Raw genomic sequence first — 17,693 nt, forward strand, 5'->3', positions numbered from 1 at the left:
ATGTCATTTTTCTGCTACTTGTGATGTGACAATTTGTCGGTTAACTTTCATTGGCTCAAGATTCAGTTTTAAACATTTGCATTGCATACATTCGCAGATATAACATTCAATATATATATAGCCGATTGATAATTAAAATCTTTTATTGTATAAAAGCCAAATCTTGAATTTGTTTCGTTGCGATTTTACTTGAAAGATCAATGAAATTTTTATGGAAAATTAAAATAGCAAAGTTGCTTTTTCGTAGATTTCTCGATGAAAGCAATAAGTCGCGTACAACTCGGAATATTATCAGAAAATCCAAGCTCAACTGGTCCCGCGAAAAACAAGCGAAGCGCAACGTCGGTCTCATCCGTCTTCGAAATGCTTAACGAAAAAAAAAAAAATTGAGCTGGCACCTGAGAGCAAAAAGAAGCGACGCTCGGTCGCGAGCATATATATACAGCACGATACTCTCCTCCTTTTGCTAGGTCGCCCTCCCTCAATAATCCGAGTTTGGCGCTCGACGCGCTCGCTGGCTCGAGAGTGCGAGAATCCTCCAACGGCGGAGGCGCGTTTCTTATCTGAGGCCCACCCCCGCGAGGCAGCCTCGGACCAATCCAGCTCGCTCCAGATAACTCGCTCGCAGATATAGGGTGTGCAGGCTTTCAATGTGCTCCGAGCGAGAGAGTAGGAGACAGAGACGAGAGCCGGGGAAGAGTGGTGGGGTGCCCTGCTAGGCTGCGGGAGCATGGGAGGGTCCGACCGACAACACGCGGCCGACAGCCAGCAGTCGCGGCTCGAACGCCGCACGACGTACACGCTTGGCGCACTCGACCGCACGCGCGAGCAACTCGCGGCCACTGCGTGACATGCGGTGCAATTTTGTGATTGGCATTGTTGTCCGACGACTCGTACACGCCAGTGTGGATTATTTCGCGTGATCGATCGACTCTGCCCGCGCGTACACAGGTCCGTGCGAAAACTGTCTTTCTCGGCTTACCAAAAAAGGGACACATCCGGCCAAGTGTTCGATTTCAGCTGTGGAGAGAGAAAAGATAACGAGTGTGCAAGCGACAGCGTTCAAGATGATCCGTCGCGACTAGACGACCGAGAGAGGAGAAGAGGCGAAGCCGATGGATTTCCAGAGCGCGATGGAGACCTTTGCCGAAGCCTGGGTGGCTGCCAACACGAAAAACGATCAGGTTCAGGTAAATCGAGATGTCAAGGCCGTTAAGAAGGGAAGAGACATATCCGTTGCGCGGATCCTGCCGGTGGCTTGGCAGTCGCGAAGGGGTGTTGATTAGCCGGCCACTTCAGATAAACTCGATCCCTGGGTTCTCTTCTGGAGAAGGGGGGGGGGGGCATAATCGCTTGAATGAGTTAATTAGACTGTTATTTATGCTCGGCTGACTTTCATTTAAAAATAGAAATATTGCAATCATGCTTCTCGAAAGTATACTTCATAACTGAACCCGGCATCCGGCACTGATAATTGTCAAAAAGAATTTATGCATTTGGAATCCTCCGGTGCTTCAATCGCGCAGTACGCGCAAATCAACAAATATTAATTTTTTTTCAACGTTAAATTGGAAAGACGTAAACGCAATGCGAATAAATGTAAAAATAATGAGATATTTCGTAATCCGTGCAACTTCGCAGATGAAGTATGTGTACATGTGCGAATTAATGAAGATAAGCAGATTATTTTCCGATGTTATGGGTGCTACACGTGCGCTCGCGCAAATTATCATTATCCCACGCGAAACCAGTTGAAAATTCAACGATGGGCGCGTCTTTGTGCTGCGAATGTTGAGTACGTTACATTTATAGGAAATAACTATCATAATGCATTGATATATTTCATACTCGAGTTAATCACCAAGTTCGAATTAATTCGTTTCTGGTTCATTATCAAATGGTATAATGCTTCGGTTGTAAATACAAAATACGGAATTTTAAAGTATTGACGACGCACGATTTTCTGAGATGAATTGTAACGATTTGATAATCTATTATTTTATTCGATAAAATCTAAACGCAGACTTGAAAAAAAAAGTCCAAAGGTATATCATTTATGGCAGCCTGTATTTTTAAAGACTCATGAACAATTCACATTGGACTTACCGTACTCGACAATCAAGCCACCCTCTCACGGAGACACACGCAAACCAGCTGACAAAAATATCTCGACCAACTCATGTTATCCTAATCTCGCAAGTGACCTCCAAGCGCAAAGCTCAACCCCCACCGACGAACTTCTCTCTTTTCGAACAATAATCCGTCCCTTACATGATAATAAAGCAAGGCAAATTAAGCGCATTCCATCGCGCTATATGTGTGTGGAGTTTTGATATGCGGTATGTACAAGGGCAACCCCTTTGCACAGAGACAGAGAGAGAGAGAGAGAGTGGCATTACACAGCCAATTGGCCACCCCAACGATTTCCACCCCTGCGGACATCGTCGCGCTTTGTCGCGCTCACTTCCCTACTCGTTTCGGCTTTTTCTCTGGCTGTTTCTCTCTTCATTTGATAGTTTAGGTATATTTTCTGGTTGTTAAGTACCACACGTTTGCGCTTAGTTTCAGCTAATGTAAATTCAATGACAGAATTGTACAGACTTGTTTTAGTATGAATTGAAACACATGTGCATTATAATTTTACTATAACGAAATCTATATCCACTTTATATATTATGGTTTAAATTATTTTTAATTTTTAATCATTCATTGAATGCAACTATTGTCATAATTTCGTTGGGAACGCTGCATTAATTAAACGTTTTGCTCCAAATATCTTATCAAATATCTTATCAAATACGACCTGTACCAAGAAAAACAATTGCGAGTCTAAAGCGTTTAGTATAAGTACTAGAAGAATTTTACAAAAGGAATTCGAATGCAGCACTTTTTACCATTGGAGAAAATTCAAACATCAAAATTAAAACAATCGACAATTCACTGTGAATGTTAATCACTAAATCGTTACAATTTTAATTTTCACAAATGGCATGCGGATTTTAGCAACGTGAACACCGATTATTACAGCATTATTACACGTTCATTTGAAACTCAACACAAAGCAACGTAGAGCTGAGCAAAACCAATTAAATCAGCGCTAATTCCACTATGGGCAGCTCTTCAACTAGCTCCGCCAAGCGTAAAATTTCTCTACGCCATCATTACAATGCCAAGATATTTACCATCATCTGCAGTCATTGGAAGAGAAAAACAATTCGTCAACCATACATAACGTTTGCCAACCTCTCTGCTGCGCACTGTCGGTCGCGCGCGTAGGAGAGAGACAGAGAGAGAGAGAGAGAGAGAGAGAAGGATAATCCGTGGTTAAAACCGCGAGGGCCGGATGCATGCAAAGAGCAGGAGGAGGATCGTGGGGGGTCACGGGCTCTGACCACGATACGGATGTGCCTCTGCCTTCTTCCTGCCGTCGCCACGATATCGCGCTAACGAGCAAATTTTGGTGGTGGTCACCATCGCAGCCGCCGGTATGTTTTGGATTTCGCTTCGGAGTTTTTGGTTACCACGCCGAGACATTTGGTTTCGCGCTGCTTCCACGTTGCAGATTAGACGCGCGATTGTCTTGGTACAACTCTTGACGACGATGAGCTTAGCTGGCCAACGTTCAAAGTTCTCTGGTTACCGATAAATCTCTCACCGACGTTCGGCTCGCGCATTTTTTCTTCTGCGCAATTTTCAGTACATCGCAACCGCGAAGTATATCACAGGTATTGGAAATTTACGCGATGCATTGTTCAACATCCTCTTCCGATTGTACCGTTGCTCCGAGTTCACCGCGGTTACTCCGGCACGTGATAAACTCGTCAAAACATTCCGAGCGACGAGATAGCGACATAGCGTCCCATTTTAACGTTGACGAGCGGCGGCGCAGCAGCGCGTCCACTTGGCGACGCCTCGCAAAGGGAGGCAGGAGAAGAAAGCGCGTGCGTGCTCGGTAATCCGCTAATCCAGTTACCTGAAATGTGCTTGCCGCCTTGCGCATCAGGGAACCGGAAGGCCGTGCGCGTACGCAGGACCCCTCGCGCATATGTGTGTATATCTTTCTGCTTAGCTACACCTCGCTCGCTCTACATTCTCTCTCTCTCTCTCTCTCTCTCTGCGTGTCGATGGTAAGCTGCGCGCCCGAGGATTTTTAGCCTCGAGACGCACGATTTGCGCTAGATCGGTCGCACCGCCGATGTTCTTAGTTTGATGCTGGTTCCTTATTGTGTTTAGGATGAAGGTACATTGTGTTGTGTGATTTTGATGCTTATTTTTTTTCTTCCTCCTTTCTTGGTCGATTTTGCTTGAATGTTCCGAGATCAAAGGATGATCTTACAGTGTAAATGCTTACAGGACTCTGCATTCGATTTGGAAACTTCAATCTTTGTACTATGTGAAATAAATTGTTTTTCATTGAATTTTTAAAAATTTGTGAAATTTGTGAAATGTATAGTCTGGCACGGAAGTTATTAGTTTAATAAAACAACTTTGCACTTTGCATGCACATTTTCTTATAACTAGAATCATAACTAAATTTTTTCGAGCTTTTCTTGATAAATTACTTTCCACACAAAACCATAAAATAACTATCTCACCAATCTTCGGATAGGTTAATTTTAAATTATCTAAATCACAGTAATGTCCATATAATACACTATCCCACGTTTATTCAATGCCATGAAGAAAAATTAAAAAAAAAACTTTCATTACGGCAGCGCATCACATTATCCTTGAAATCTTACAAAAGAAGCTCTAATATTAAATATACACAAGTCTATACATATTTCCACACATATGCGTACACGCACAGTCTCATCATCATCATCATCAGCATCACATGTAAAGCTGAGAAACGGTTGCTGTTTATGTTTGCCGAGAGGCAGATAATACGAGAGACTTATAATGCCTCAGAGAGATTTAGAGCTGCGTACGCTCCCACTCTGATGAAATTTCATGAAAACACTTCCGTTTTCTTTTTTTCTACTGCGCGTGCGTTATTTAGCAAATAGTTCGTTCGAGCCTCTGTGCATGCGCGCATATACTTTTTTTCCATCTCGCGTCATAAATCTCGCCTTGGATCAAGCTGCTAACGAATTGATGATAAGCTGTTGTTCGGTGTGCAAGATTTAAGAGCGCGACGTGTACGTGTATTTAGATCATGGAATTTTTCGACTTTACCATTTTCCGCGCGCGTGATTTCGTACATGATTTAAAGAAGCATCACCTTTTTTAAAAATTTTTCCTCAACTGTGGTACTTGTTTATCGCATAAACATTATTTCTTTACATATACTAAAGTATTTTTCACTATTTATTTAGTTCAGTTTTATCCAATTTTCATTATTTTTATGACTCAATGGAGATTTTTTTTTAATCATCGTTTTTTATGCATATCGTGGCATATTATTTACATAAAATGACGCTGTACCGTGGAATTAATAGAAGATGAATCACTTTAAGCAGCTCATTAAAATCAATCTTTGCGAAAATATTCATAAAATAAAGTAATACATCCCCGACATTTATATACCCTAGTCTACGACATTGGCGTTGCCATCCATTATTTGAGCATGCTACCAGAAAAATGAAAACATTAAGCCAATGAGACATCTTGGAAGAAAAAAAATGCATTGTTAAAATGTTTCGCTCGCATGCGCATCGCATGTCCCTAAAAAGAGCCGAAATCTTTCAATTTCTCGGCGTACTTTGTCCCCAAAGCAGGACTGAGTAATTTTTGATGGCCAAGAACCGCGTCGCCCCAGATACAACGTGTGAAAATATTAAGCAGGGACGGAAAGAGAAGTAAATTGCCCTGCCATTACATCACAAAAAGAAGCCTGAAGAGAAGAGAAAGAAGAAAAAAAAAAATAAAATAAGCAGTGCACAACATTCGTGCTTACGTCCTTCTTTTAACCTTAATTGCCCCCCTCGACAAATTCATTCGCGTGAGGTAGAGGAGAGTAACACACATTCGAGGAAACTTTACGTGCTGGTTTGTAAATGCGGATGAGTCCCGAACGACGGGAATTTCAGATTCGGAGAAGTGCTTCGATTCTTTGTGTTTCACGCGCGCGATATTGCGGCTACCCGTTGCATGTGCATGCGGGCTGCAGCTCATTTTTTTTTTTTTTTTTCAAGTCATGCGTGTGTTATTCTTTTTTTCCGTCATAACGGTAACGCGTGGTCGATTTGAAAAGTTTCGTAGAATCGTTTAAAGAATTTGGCTAAGCGCTTTTTCACGAACGACACGGCGAGGCTTTTTTCAAATCAATCTCGAGGTTGCGAAATACGATTATCAGCAATCTTCCTTTATTATATTAATTATATCTCGGCGCAGCTGTATTATTAGCAGTCATTAGCATTGTCCGTTTTGACGTTGGCATTTTGTCAGAGCTACTTTCGTCTGACCCGGCATCGATCAATTACAAACATTTTTGGCATTCTGCGTTATCTTGTTCTCATTAGCTTCGCTCGTTAATTGCTTAATCTTCGCTTGAAATTAAAATTTCACATTCAGCAACATCTCGATCAATTATCTCAGAAATCCGCAACGAAGAAAGAAAAAAAGAGAGGTAGAATATCCCAACCCGCATCCTCGAATGCATGCATATACGCGGAGACGAAAGCGGAAGAGTATATGCACGTATCGCGGAATTACATGGGATCGTATAATAAATGCGCATGCATGGCATCGCATTCGCGTCGCATTGTGGCCGGCCAGTGTAGGGCGCGTTCGCGGTATGGTCACGCTGTTTGAACACCCCCTTCTCTCTCTCTCTCTCTCTTTCTTTTTTTCTGCAATCATTGTAATCCATCTATCCGGCCTTCCGAAGCCTAAGTCGATATATGTCGAACCAATGAGAGAGAGGGAGAGAGGGAAAGAGACGGTCACTGCCTCTTTCCTGTTTTTCATTCTGCACGCTTTATAAATGCACCGTACACACTTCCTCCGTATACTTTTGGGGTTCAATGTCAATGAAAGTTTTACTCTCTCCCTCTTTGTTCAAGTGTAACAGTTATGGTCATTATCACAAGTTGGGAAACGTTTGGGTTTGGGTTAGTTGATCGATATTACGATCGGAATGTCACTTCAAACTATGCGCGTATTATACTTATACTCTTTTATACGTTCAAATCATTTCTCTTTTTCGTGACAAAAATTGTACGGAATCCGAAAATCGGCCTAGTTATCGCGAGAGTTTTGTTGCTACGCAACATCGAACTCCTCTTAAAATAGCTTCAATCAAATGAAGAAGCAGAGTTTGAAGAGTGAAAAATTGTTAATGTCAAAGTACGAGAAACAAAATACGCAAATAATACGAATGACGGAGAAATCTGTTTTCAGCTGGTTAAATAAAACAGAAATTGGAGCGTAAACCCGTGATGCTGACATTTTTCTTGCAACGTCAAGCCAATGTTTACTCTTCTTCTCAATTGAGTTGACTCGTACGTTGAATTTCCAACTTCAACCCACGCGCTCGACTTTTGAAAAAAAATCCGTGGCGATCAAAGTTAATCCTCGCTCCGGTATACTGTGAAATGTGAGACTGAAGTTCCCGGAAACGAAGTGACTATCGCAAAACGTTTCGATCCGTTTGGATTATCTGCGTTGGAGCGGCTCCAATTATCGGCGGGCATATCGGTCATCCGATATTTTGATAGCGACGACGACGGCGACGATACTCGCCGTAGTTCACGTTGGCCTGTAATTACGCGACGCTTCGCGAGCTTTCACGCGGTGGACTGCCTCTTCGATCGGCGACCGAGAGCTTTTAGTCGGTCGCCAATTCGATTTACCGAGTATTCGCTCGACAATTTACTCGCTCTTTTGCTTTTTCTCTTCTTCAAGTTCTAGCTCTGGCTGGAACGCTTGTGTCGCAAATAAATTTTCGCACACAGTCCGCCAAGCCAAATCCATTATACACCTGCGAGGCTCAAATAAAATTCTCAAGTCTTTTGCCTGCGCGCACGAGGGAGGCAGACGAGACAAGCGTATCTTCTCCTCGATAAAAAAAAAAAAAAAAAAAAAAAGCCATCGCGTTGGCTCGAAGTTGTTTGTGACGCAAGCAGGCTTGCGCGTATTATGATTTAATTGTCTAATACACGAGCAGAGTGACGTCTTCGGGGCACGGGAGATCGCGATTAATGCGAACGAGTCGCGCGCGTTTCAATATTAGATCGTTTGTTTGAATCAATCGGCTCTCATTGGATGGGTCAGGGCATCACTCCAAGCGCGCTTAACGGCTTAGATTACCATTGTCGGAGTCTTTTCTCGCCGAGCTCTCGGCATTCCAGCTGTTAATCTGCGCGTAACATTCCGATTCCCATGGCGACGACTCGAATCGCCCGTCGATCGCGATTGCAAGAGTGGTACGAACGCCTCAGAGCGAGCGACAAAGTCGTTTACCCTCGGTTTATTAAGCACGAACGAGCGAAATTTCTCGCGGCAGTTGGACGCGAATTTACGAGCGAGAACGTTCGCGAGCTTCATCCCCGGGTATACATGAGCGCGCGCGCGAGAGAAAGAGAGAAAGCCAGAGGAGAGAGACTCGCACGGCCACTGAGATATCAGTCCGGGGCGTTAGCTGGGATAAACCGCTAACCCCATCCACCTGTTGCCCCCTTCTTACATCCTCCCAAAGCACGCTCTCTCCCGCTGCCTTGTCTCTCGTATTTTTTTAATACTCTCTCTCTCTCTCTCTCTCTCTCTCTCTCTCTCTCTCTCTCTCTCTCTTCTTTCGCCCAGAACGGTTATGCCATCTACGCCAACTACGTAGCTCCGTGTTCGTTCGACAACTGCTTCGCCGAGTATGTGGCTATGCCGTATAATGACTTTGTTGCTTATATTTTATTTTAGGTACACTGAGTTAGAATGCACATTGAATTTCTTAAACGCGAGTTCATTCGATTAGATTTTTTTATTCGAATGCATTTGACATGAATATATAAATACAAATTTACGAGACGTCCTTTATCTACAGTTTGTGAGACTAGTTCAATTGTGAAATATCCAAATAGTGGAGCATCTAGCGCCTTCCAATGAACTCAAGCGTTTCGCTGCATACTAAAAATCTACATCGCAAAAGTATGATGATACGTGTCTGGTTTTTAATTTGATACGAAGACAAAATTGGAAACTATTGTAAACGAACCTGCGAATGAAACTTCATTTGTTCATCGTACGACGAAGAAATACGAAATTTTCAGCAAATTATTAATATTATATTATAATATTATAATATTGGTAATATGAAAATCCATTGCCTCTCGTGTATTAATGTCATGAATTTGTAACCATAAACGCCAATCACCTCATTTCGGCAAGCATTTAAATTATTAAAAACGATACTCGAAGTGCAATCTTTAAAAGAAAGTAATACGGAGGCAGAGCGAAGATACAGCATCTTCGTCTCGTAGGCGCTTCCAGAGCAGCAGCATCTCGTTCGACGCGGCGCTCGGGGGCAAACGAGCGAAGAGCGCTTGGTCCAGTCTGCCATCGAGTTCGGCGGTCCGACGTGTTTTTTGCGCGCGCATACCATCCACGAGAGAGAGAGAGACAGGCAGAGGAGAGAAAAGAGCAGTGGCACAACACACGCAGCTCCCGAAACAGTAGCTCCGCGAAAGATCTTATATATATATACGGGGTCCGCCTGGGGACGTACAGTCCCACTCAACAGCAAAATATCCTTATAAAATTTTGTTCGCACTCCATCAGATCGCAGAGATTTTGTATTTGCGAAATTTGCAAATGTTTCTTTCGATACATGTGACGTTCAACAAGATTATTGGAATACAATATTTAATTGGCACGTAGCTTCATGGATGTAATTTTATTCGGATAATTAGTAAAAATCTGCTCTGCAAATAATTATTGACTTAAATGAGTTTAGTTGCAAACGACGTTATTCAATCGTAATGATGTTTGCGCAGTCTCGCCCTGTGAGATCAACACGTAGTTACGTCAGTTGACTGTACCATAAAAACGGATATTGATACAATAAAAGTTTAATCGATGCACGACACTTATGTTTCGACGAAGTCAATTAAATTTTTAATCTTTCGATATAAAACTTTCATTGGGACTTACCGAAGTCATAATATTTTGAGAGCCGTTATTACTTACAGAACAAGGCTTTAAGGAGATCAAGATCAATTGTCAAACTCTTTTCGACAGAACTGCGTTCTTGCATCCGACTAAAATCAACGACTGACAAAGTCATACTCTGGCCAAGCGCTCGTCGAAAATGCACGAGCGAAAAGCAAAGCAACCTCGAAGAATTCAAGAACGCGCGGGAAGAATCGAAGTGTCGGTTAAGGCGATGCGGCGTCGCAGCTCGGTACGATCGCACTTCTATATACCACGAGGCGCATTCTGGGCCCAGTTGACCCCAGTTGACACTTCAACCACGGCTTAGCCGTTAACTCGCATTTGCTCGCGCGCTAACTTGAGGCAAGCGTAAAACATAAATCTAAGTCCGCGCATTGAATTGAGCACGTGCGCTCAGATTTCATTGCTTAGATCATCCGCCTTTAATACGTCTTCGCGCTTCCTTTGCTTTCTTTCGATTGATAGTGCTGGATATATCTTGGTCTTTGCGCTTTTTTTTTCTATGTTCGACCAATCATTAATTCTTATTGTTATTTACCGACTTTCAATTTGCATTGCAACATTTATAGTTTTTGGTTATTTTCATTGATTTTTCTGAATGGAGTATATATTTAAAAACTTTAATACGATTGTTGTTCTGAAAAATAATTAGCAGACCACTCATCGCTAGATTTAGAAGAAAGACTTCGTAGCTAAAAATAATAAATTGTTTATTTCTTGGAGTTATAAACACGCGTATGATCTAAGATCTTCAGATTTACGTGGATTATCGTTATAAAAACTTATCGGCCGTGATTTGTTCATTTGATAAATATATGTTAGTTACGAATCATCGACGAATCGTATTATGGAAACAATTTTCACATCGATATAAAGTAAGAAAATAACCAAAATGTTATAAGAGTTTGAAATGCCAACCAGAAATACAGATTAACAATTAAAAGCTATTCGCTACGTAAATCAATCGACGATCGAAACTGCCTATAATACACGCACGGCTGGGTCATAATCAGGAGATGATCGCACGATTCGTAATATACGTACACGAAGGCGAAGCGCCAGGCTGACAGGTAATCGCCGTCGTCGATAGCCTCGCAATATATGCTTGATTAGTGCGTCTGGCCGCGTGGTAGTAATATGATTTTCTGAAACTATCAAATGGATATGCCTTCTAACTTTTCTTTTCTAGATGTTTAATAATAACTCGAAAATAAAAACATCCTAGTCACGAGGAGACGTCTAGTGTGAATTTATACGAAAGTTTTGGAAAATGTCATTTGGGATATTAATAAGATCAGGTAGGACACGGAACTCAATGGATTAGTCGGATCACGATGAGCGTTGAAATCGCTGCTTAACCATTAAATGGAATATTATACACATCCGCGGTATATACTTGTTTTCTGTAGCGTAATTTTTTATTATAGATGATCATTTATATATACATAATATAGCTTAAAAACAATTAATTTTTCACGTTAATCACTCTGATGGATATCAATGATCATTTATTGATGTAGCAAATAAACAAAAATATTACTAAAATTCGCGTACCGAGTGTCGAGATTGGAGACCTTTTGTTCCTACGCCAACAAAAAGTTAGGATACTCCATTTCATTACATTGCATAGCAAAATGAAATACAATGAAGAATAATAGTTTTCAAAGTAGACGATTACATAAATGTTCAACTATTTGTGTTATGAAAAATCTATTGCTATATATTTTTTCGGTATATTAACATAATAACTATTTATATTCATAAGTTAACATTCAGTGATACATCGTTTTACGTGATAAAGAACGTCAGCAACATGCAATAGCCGAGCAAGTTGATGATAAAAAAACGAATTAGAATAGTCAGTTTTCGATCGCACTACCTTTTCTTTTGCGAAGTTAACGCTGTGCTCATATTTGCATGTTTTCAATGATAACTTCCAGAGCCAGGCTTTGGCCCTAACGCACAAAGCGTCGCCGCCCTCGCGACCAAGCAGCGAGCCATCATTGCCACAGACGCCACCGGGCACGCAGCCGCCGCAATCGCAATCGACTCGCGATACCCAACCGACGTCGATGGGTGCGCAAAATCTGATGACGTCGCATCAGGTACCGCCGTCATCGAACCACCAGGCCGTACAGCCGGCTCATAACTCCGTTGTGACGCAAAGCACGACGGGCCAGCAGCAGCAGCCATACGCTGCACACAAGCATCTCAAGCAAGAATTAAATGCTAGTCTCAAGGAGGAGGGCTTTGATCTCAGCAAGACTGCCTCGGCTACCGGTGAGTTCAGACTATCATTCTGGCATTTAGATTTGTGCAATGGAATTTTGCCCGTGACGCCGAAAATCCAGTCTAATAGGAACGATTAAATACAATAACTTTTATCAATAAAGCCAAGTTATATCGAGTGTGTATTTGTTTCAAAATAAGACATTACTCTCGGCTAAAATCGGTACGCTGAGGCATCCGACAAGCGTCCTATGTGCTTACATCAAGTGTCAATTTTAACTGTGCAAAACTCTATAGAGCAGCAGCCCTCTATCAATCATTTATAAGAGATCTGCAACGAATTACAGAATGCCGCTGACCAAGTCGGAGTCTACGAAAATAATTGCGTTTTTCTAATACAAGCTGATGCATCCTGTAGAACCAGTATTTTTGCCGACCACTCGTTCGCGACGTCGAATTAAAAAAAAAATAATAATAAAGAAGAAAAATGAAGGGACGGAAAAGAAGCAAAGAAAAAAATCGCAGTCAGGCATTAGCCTTCGTGGATTAAAGTATTAATGGATCATAGCATTTACGGCTTAAAAACATGCCTGGAAGCTCGGCTAATTATTGCCGGTGAAAGCTGCTCTGATGCGGATTTGCTCGGGCCACGATAATCCGCGTGTGTTTTTGCATCAATTAGCCGACTTAACCAGATAATGACTATAACCTCTCTCTTTTCTCTCCCCTCTGTACAGCGTTTTTATTAGAAACCTCGAGCTTGATAATAATCCAGCCGCACATACGATAATATTGTGTGCCCACCTCGTCGATAATGTAATGAATGCTAATCCCTTTTTCCTCTCTCTCTCTCTCGCACTGTCTCTCTATCTCTCGCGCGGGATTTAGCATACGTATACTTTTTATATGCAGATTCGCTATCTCGTTTTGTGTTATTGTAATATTTCATAAACGAAAAACTTGTCCTCCGGCACAAAAGGAATACACGCGGGCTAAACAGTTGGTCCGAAGAAATCATCTACAGTCGGTTGCACGCGCACACACGTCTTTCCGGCTCGCTCTCCCCTTCTCGCGATTAGCCGATTAAGACGGCTTAAGGCACAGCAGCCGCGGCTGCTGTTTGGAGCATGCGTTTCGTCGTATACCTGGGGGAACACCTGCGTTTACAATTTGTTTTTTTTTTCCTCTCTCTCTCTCTCTCTCTCTCTCTTTCTCTCGGCTGTGAGAAACTTGTTGTATTGACCTCACGATTCAGTGACGTTATTGAGCTGAATCAGTAGTATCGTGCGATTCATTTTTTACTACAGTGTAAGATTAGAATAGTGTAGTATCGTGCGTATTAGGGCATAGAAAAATTACGTCAAAGTTTATTTTTATGTTGAAATAAGCTATATACACCATAATTAGAATGTCGAAATCGATAAGCACGACGTATTTTTGCATTAATCTCAGAATACATTCCATAGCAAGTATCTTTAGTCTTACAGCACGTTAACTGAAGCATTTCCCCAGAATTATATTTCGTCGCTTTATCATGACCAACTACTTATTTCACTCGCGCGTAGCATTCGTCTGCAATTTTACACTCCACCTAGCGTTGACTTTTCACTAAAATAGCGACTTCTCGAATGGCACAGACATGCCTTCAATTTTGTTTATAGTTCCAAGCAGATCGAAACTTTAATCAATAACACATAGATTTTCAAAATTCTCGAATCATTTCAGCTCCGCTATTAAACTTTGAAAGCACGCACCAGTGGCAGCCTGCTCAAACACACTATAAACTGTAGCTGCATGATCCAGTGCTCGCGATTGAGTGTGTATACCCGAAGCTCAAGGAGGTTCGAGAGGAACATGCTACGTTTGCCGAGGGAGGGGGTAAAGGACGACCCGAGAGAGATTACACACGCGTATATCCTGCGTTGCGGTAAGCATCGATCAGATTAAACTGATGCGATTGTCGCCGTAGCCCCGAGCGTTAATAAAAAAAAAGAAAAGAGAGAGAGAGAAACAAAAGAAGGATATTCAAAAATTGTCACAGTAGTAATTTCCTCGATGCATACGTATATAACGCGCACATATCGTCGATAAAACGTACACGCATAGAGAAGGTTTATTCCCCAAACGGCTTTTCATCTTTATAAGTGAATCTACCCTACCTCGAGACACAAGACATTCTATAAGAGATGAGGGGGGATATAGTACGTGTGTGTGACCCTCGCGCCGCCGAAGCTAATCCGGATTAAAGGCTGAATATATCCCTCGGCAACGGCAGCAGAGCCGAGCTTGTTTACTCGCGAGAGCGAGAGCGAGAGAGAGAGGAGAGAAATGGACGTGTATGCGACAAAGAGCGCGTGTGTTCGGCTTCGAAGCATTATGGGATAATCAGAAAGAGACGCTGCGGGATAGTCGTTTTAGTGGTGACCCTTCGACTTCACGATCGTTGGCTTTTTCCGATGTGTATAGTATGTATATACCCTGAGAGAACGCCCTTGCTATGGGATCTTTCTCTCTCTCTCTCGGGATATTATTGATTACGATTCTGTGCGCGCAAATCGAAAACTGTTTTGATTGTAAAAAGCTATGGCTATTTCGCGTCATCGTGGAGTGATCAACTTTTTTTCTTCTTGAATTGTATTTTTAATGAGAGTACTTAAGTGAATCTGAACGCAAGAAGTTCGTTTTTATAATGAGAATTGAAACAGCAATTAAGAATCTTGAGATCGAAATGGTGTCGTATTTTATGTTGTATACAATTGCGCTAAACTGTTCAGTTGTCTTTAGCATTCTAATGCATTCATGAATAATATCCGTAAAATAATTATTAAAAATTCATTTTTTCAAAAATTTCATGAAACTTTCTCGTGTTCTTTCCCAAATTGAATCACTACGAACTAATATTTAACTGCATTACGCAATGAACGAAATTTCGCGACATCTACATCCAGTAATGTGAAATACTTCAACTTTACATGTTTAGTTTAATCCTGATAGCAATCGCCAACACGATAAAACTATAAGTAAATTCACTCGATAAAGAGCCTTCGCGAAGCGCACATAGCTCTCGCACTGTCCATAGAGCCAGGCCAACAAGAAAACGAGAAGGAAGGACAGTAAAAGTAAAAAAACAGTTCTCATCTGAACGCGAGTGCGGATAAACTTGCTAAAATCCAAGCGACGAGAGATAAAAAAAAATGGAAGAAGTCGCGCGCGCGTGCGTGTGTAGAACGAAAAAATGTAGCGAGACATATGCGGAAAAAAAAGGAGGGGAGAAGGATTATCCTACAACTGTGTGTGCGAGTGCGTCGTTCAATAATCCTGGCATTAATATCCCTGCGCGAGATTCCAGTGCGCAAAACGAGGACGAGTTTATGGCGTCGCGCGGCCACTAAAGGATTTGCTTCTCTCTATCTCTCTCTCTCTCTCTCTCTCTGTCTCTCTCTCGTATGTACCTACCTGATACGTGCGCGCGCGTGTGTGTATGAGATAATCCCTCCCACTTGGATAATCCCGAGGCTAGCGCACTTGTGTGCGTGCGCTTGTAGAGGCTTTACCAAAGACTAAGCGGCTCATCCCTGCGCGAAAGCTCCCCCCCCCCCCCCCGATGACGTATAAGAGGAGAAATGTACAGACACACATATATATGTATACACACACACACGCGCGCGCGCGCGCGTACGTACATACACATATTCACCGTCGTCCTGCAGTTCAGCTGTTCCGGCTTAGATATGCTATTTTTTTTCAGCGTTAGGAATCATGCAGAAATTTTTTTTTTTCGTCTGGCGTTGTGGATTGCGATGGCATAGTTGTTTGGTTTTTGAGTTTTGGAACAAAAAGGAACGGCATTCAAAAGTTTTGCCTTAGCGTATATGCGTCAGCTAAATGTTGCCGTTATTCAAGGAATAATTATTTCTTGCATAGTCGGTTCTCGCATCTACGCAATACATCGAAATTGTCCGCGTTACGTTAATGCACGTTGAATGTAAGTAAAAATATTCTTCGTTACGTATTTCATTTACTTCGCGCGAAAGAACATTCGAGTGAATTCACAATTGACAAATAAGAAATATCAGTTGGTATTCACGCGTATGTGTGCGCAAAGTCACAAAAAAAAAACTGAAAAAAAAAGGCGTCGCACACTTCGGTATAACTACGTATCCACTAGCAGTAGTATCTACCCTTGCATCCAACGCTCGCGGCGAGAGAAAACACTGTGGGTGGCAACCGGAAAATGCGCTGGAAGTATTCCGTTCCGGGATGTTTGGGGAGTTCCGAGTGCCAGGCATGTAGCAAACGCCAAGGGGTGGCACAGAGCTTTCGCTGACATTCCACAGTCAGAGTGGCGCCTTCCCATACATATAGATATACGCACGGGCTTGCAAGCTCTAGACAGCTAGATAGTTTAATACTATGTTGCGTTTTTGTAACTTTCGAGCTTTGACTGAAGACCTTGGTTATAAGAGTGGATACGTCAGATTTTCTTGCACTGTCTAAGTGTGTGCATTCATTTTGCAAATGTAAATCATAACTTTCATTATTCGTATTTGTTATTTTTTAAGGTTAACAGTTCTCATGTTTATTATAAATATAATAGTGAGTTAAGTAATAGTCAATTTACTACTATAAATCGAAAAGAAAAGTACAGGCACATGCTCTCGCTTTGAATAGTGGCATAACTGTGAATAAAGGAAAATCAATAATCCAGAGGTGACGATAAAGCAGGAAACACGCTGATCACTCTACGTGTACCCCCCACAGGGCCGAAAGCTCGCGTGAGCGTTTTACTCACGCTTCGAATTCCGTGAGTGACACTCGAGCTCCGCACTCGAACGCGGCGCAGGGGGACGGTGGACTAAAAGCTAAGCCCCCGCGGATTTCCGGGCGCCTCACTCGCGGAGACGCGCGTGGGATAAGGAGCGGACTTAGCGATCCGGAGCTCAGCTGCACGCAGAAGCCACGAAGAACGTATATATGCCGCGCAAGCTCGTTGCCAGAGAGAGCTTTCATTTGGTTTCACACCGCGCCCACTCGTCGTGCCTTTCGTATTTTTCTCCTTTTTAGGCGCGCGTCCTTGACACTTGCTTCTGAGATCCTGATGTTCAAGGGTCAGAGGCTACCCTTTTTTTGCTTCTTCTCGCGTGATGATCGTTGGGCTTTAAGATCTTACAGAACGTCAGAGAGATAGGCCAAGGAAGTCGTTTCGAAACAGGGAAGTTAGCTTCGGACAATTTTTTATATATTGATTCTAGTTCGTACGTTTCTCACTCATCTGCTCATTATTATACTAAAATTACAAATTATTCTTATAGATTTAATTTTTTCATTTAATTATAAAAACAATATGTAAGATACAA

General features: G+C 42.2%; 1 protein-coding gene across 1 annotated transcript in view; it reads left to right on the forward strand.

Annotated features, from left to right (window-relative positions):
- Positions 1 to 990: 990 nt before the first annotated feature.
- The window catches only part of LOC131666087 (homeobox protein dve-1), a 42,559-nt gene continuing 25,856 nt past the window's right edge, over positions 991 to 17,693 (forward strand). The window contains exons 1-2 of the mRNA XM_058938450.1: positions 991 to 1,190; positions 12,048 to 12,387. Coding sequence (XP_058794433.1) covers positions 1,116 to 1,190; positions 12,048 to 12,387 — 415 coding nt within the window. The 5' untranslated portion in view covers positions 991 to 1,115. The remainder of the gene's footprint in view (positions 1,191 to 12,047; positions 12,388 to 17,693) is intronic.

The sequence above is a fragment of the Phymastichus coffea genome, unplaced genomic scaffold, assembly GCF_024137745.1.
Source record: "Phymastichus coffea isolate CEN01 unplaced genomic scaffold, Cenicafe_Pcof_1.1 PCOF00056, whole genome shotgun sequence".
Taxonomy (NCBI): Eukaryota; Metazoa; Arthropoda; class Insecta; order Hymenoptera; family Eulophidae; genus Phymastichus; species Phymastichus coffea.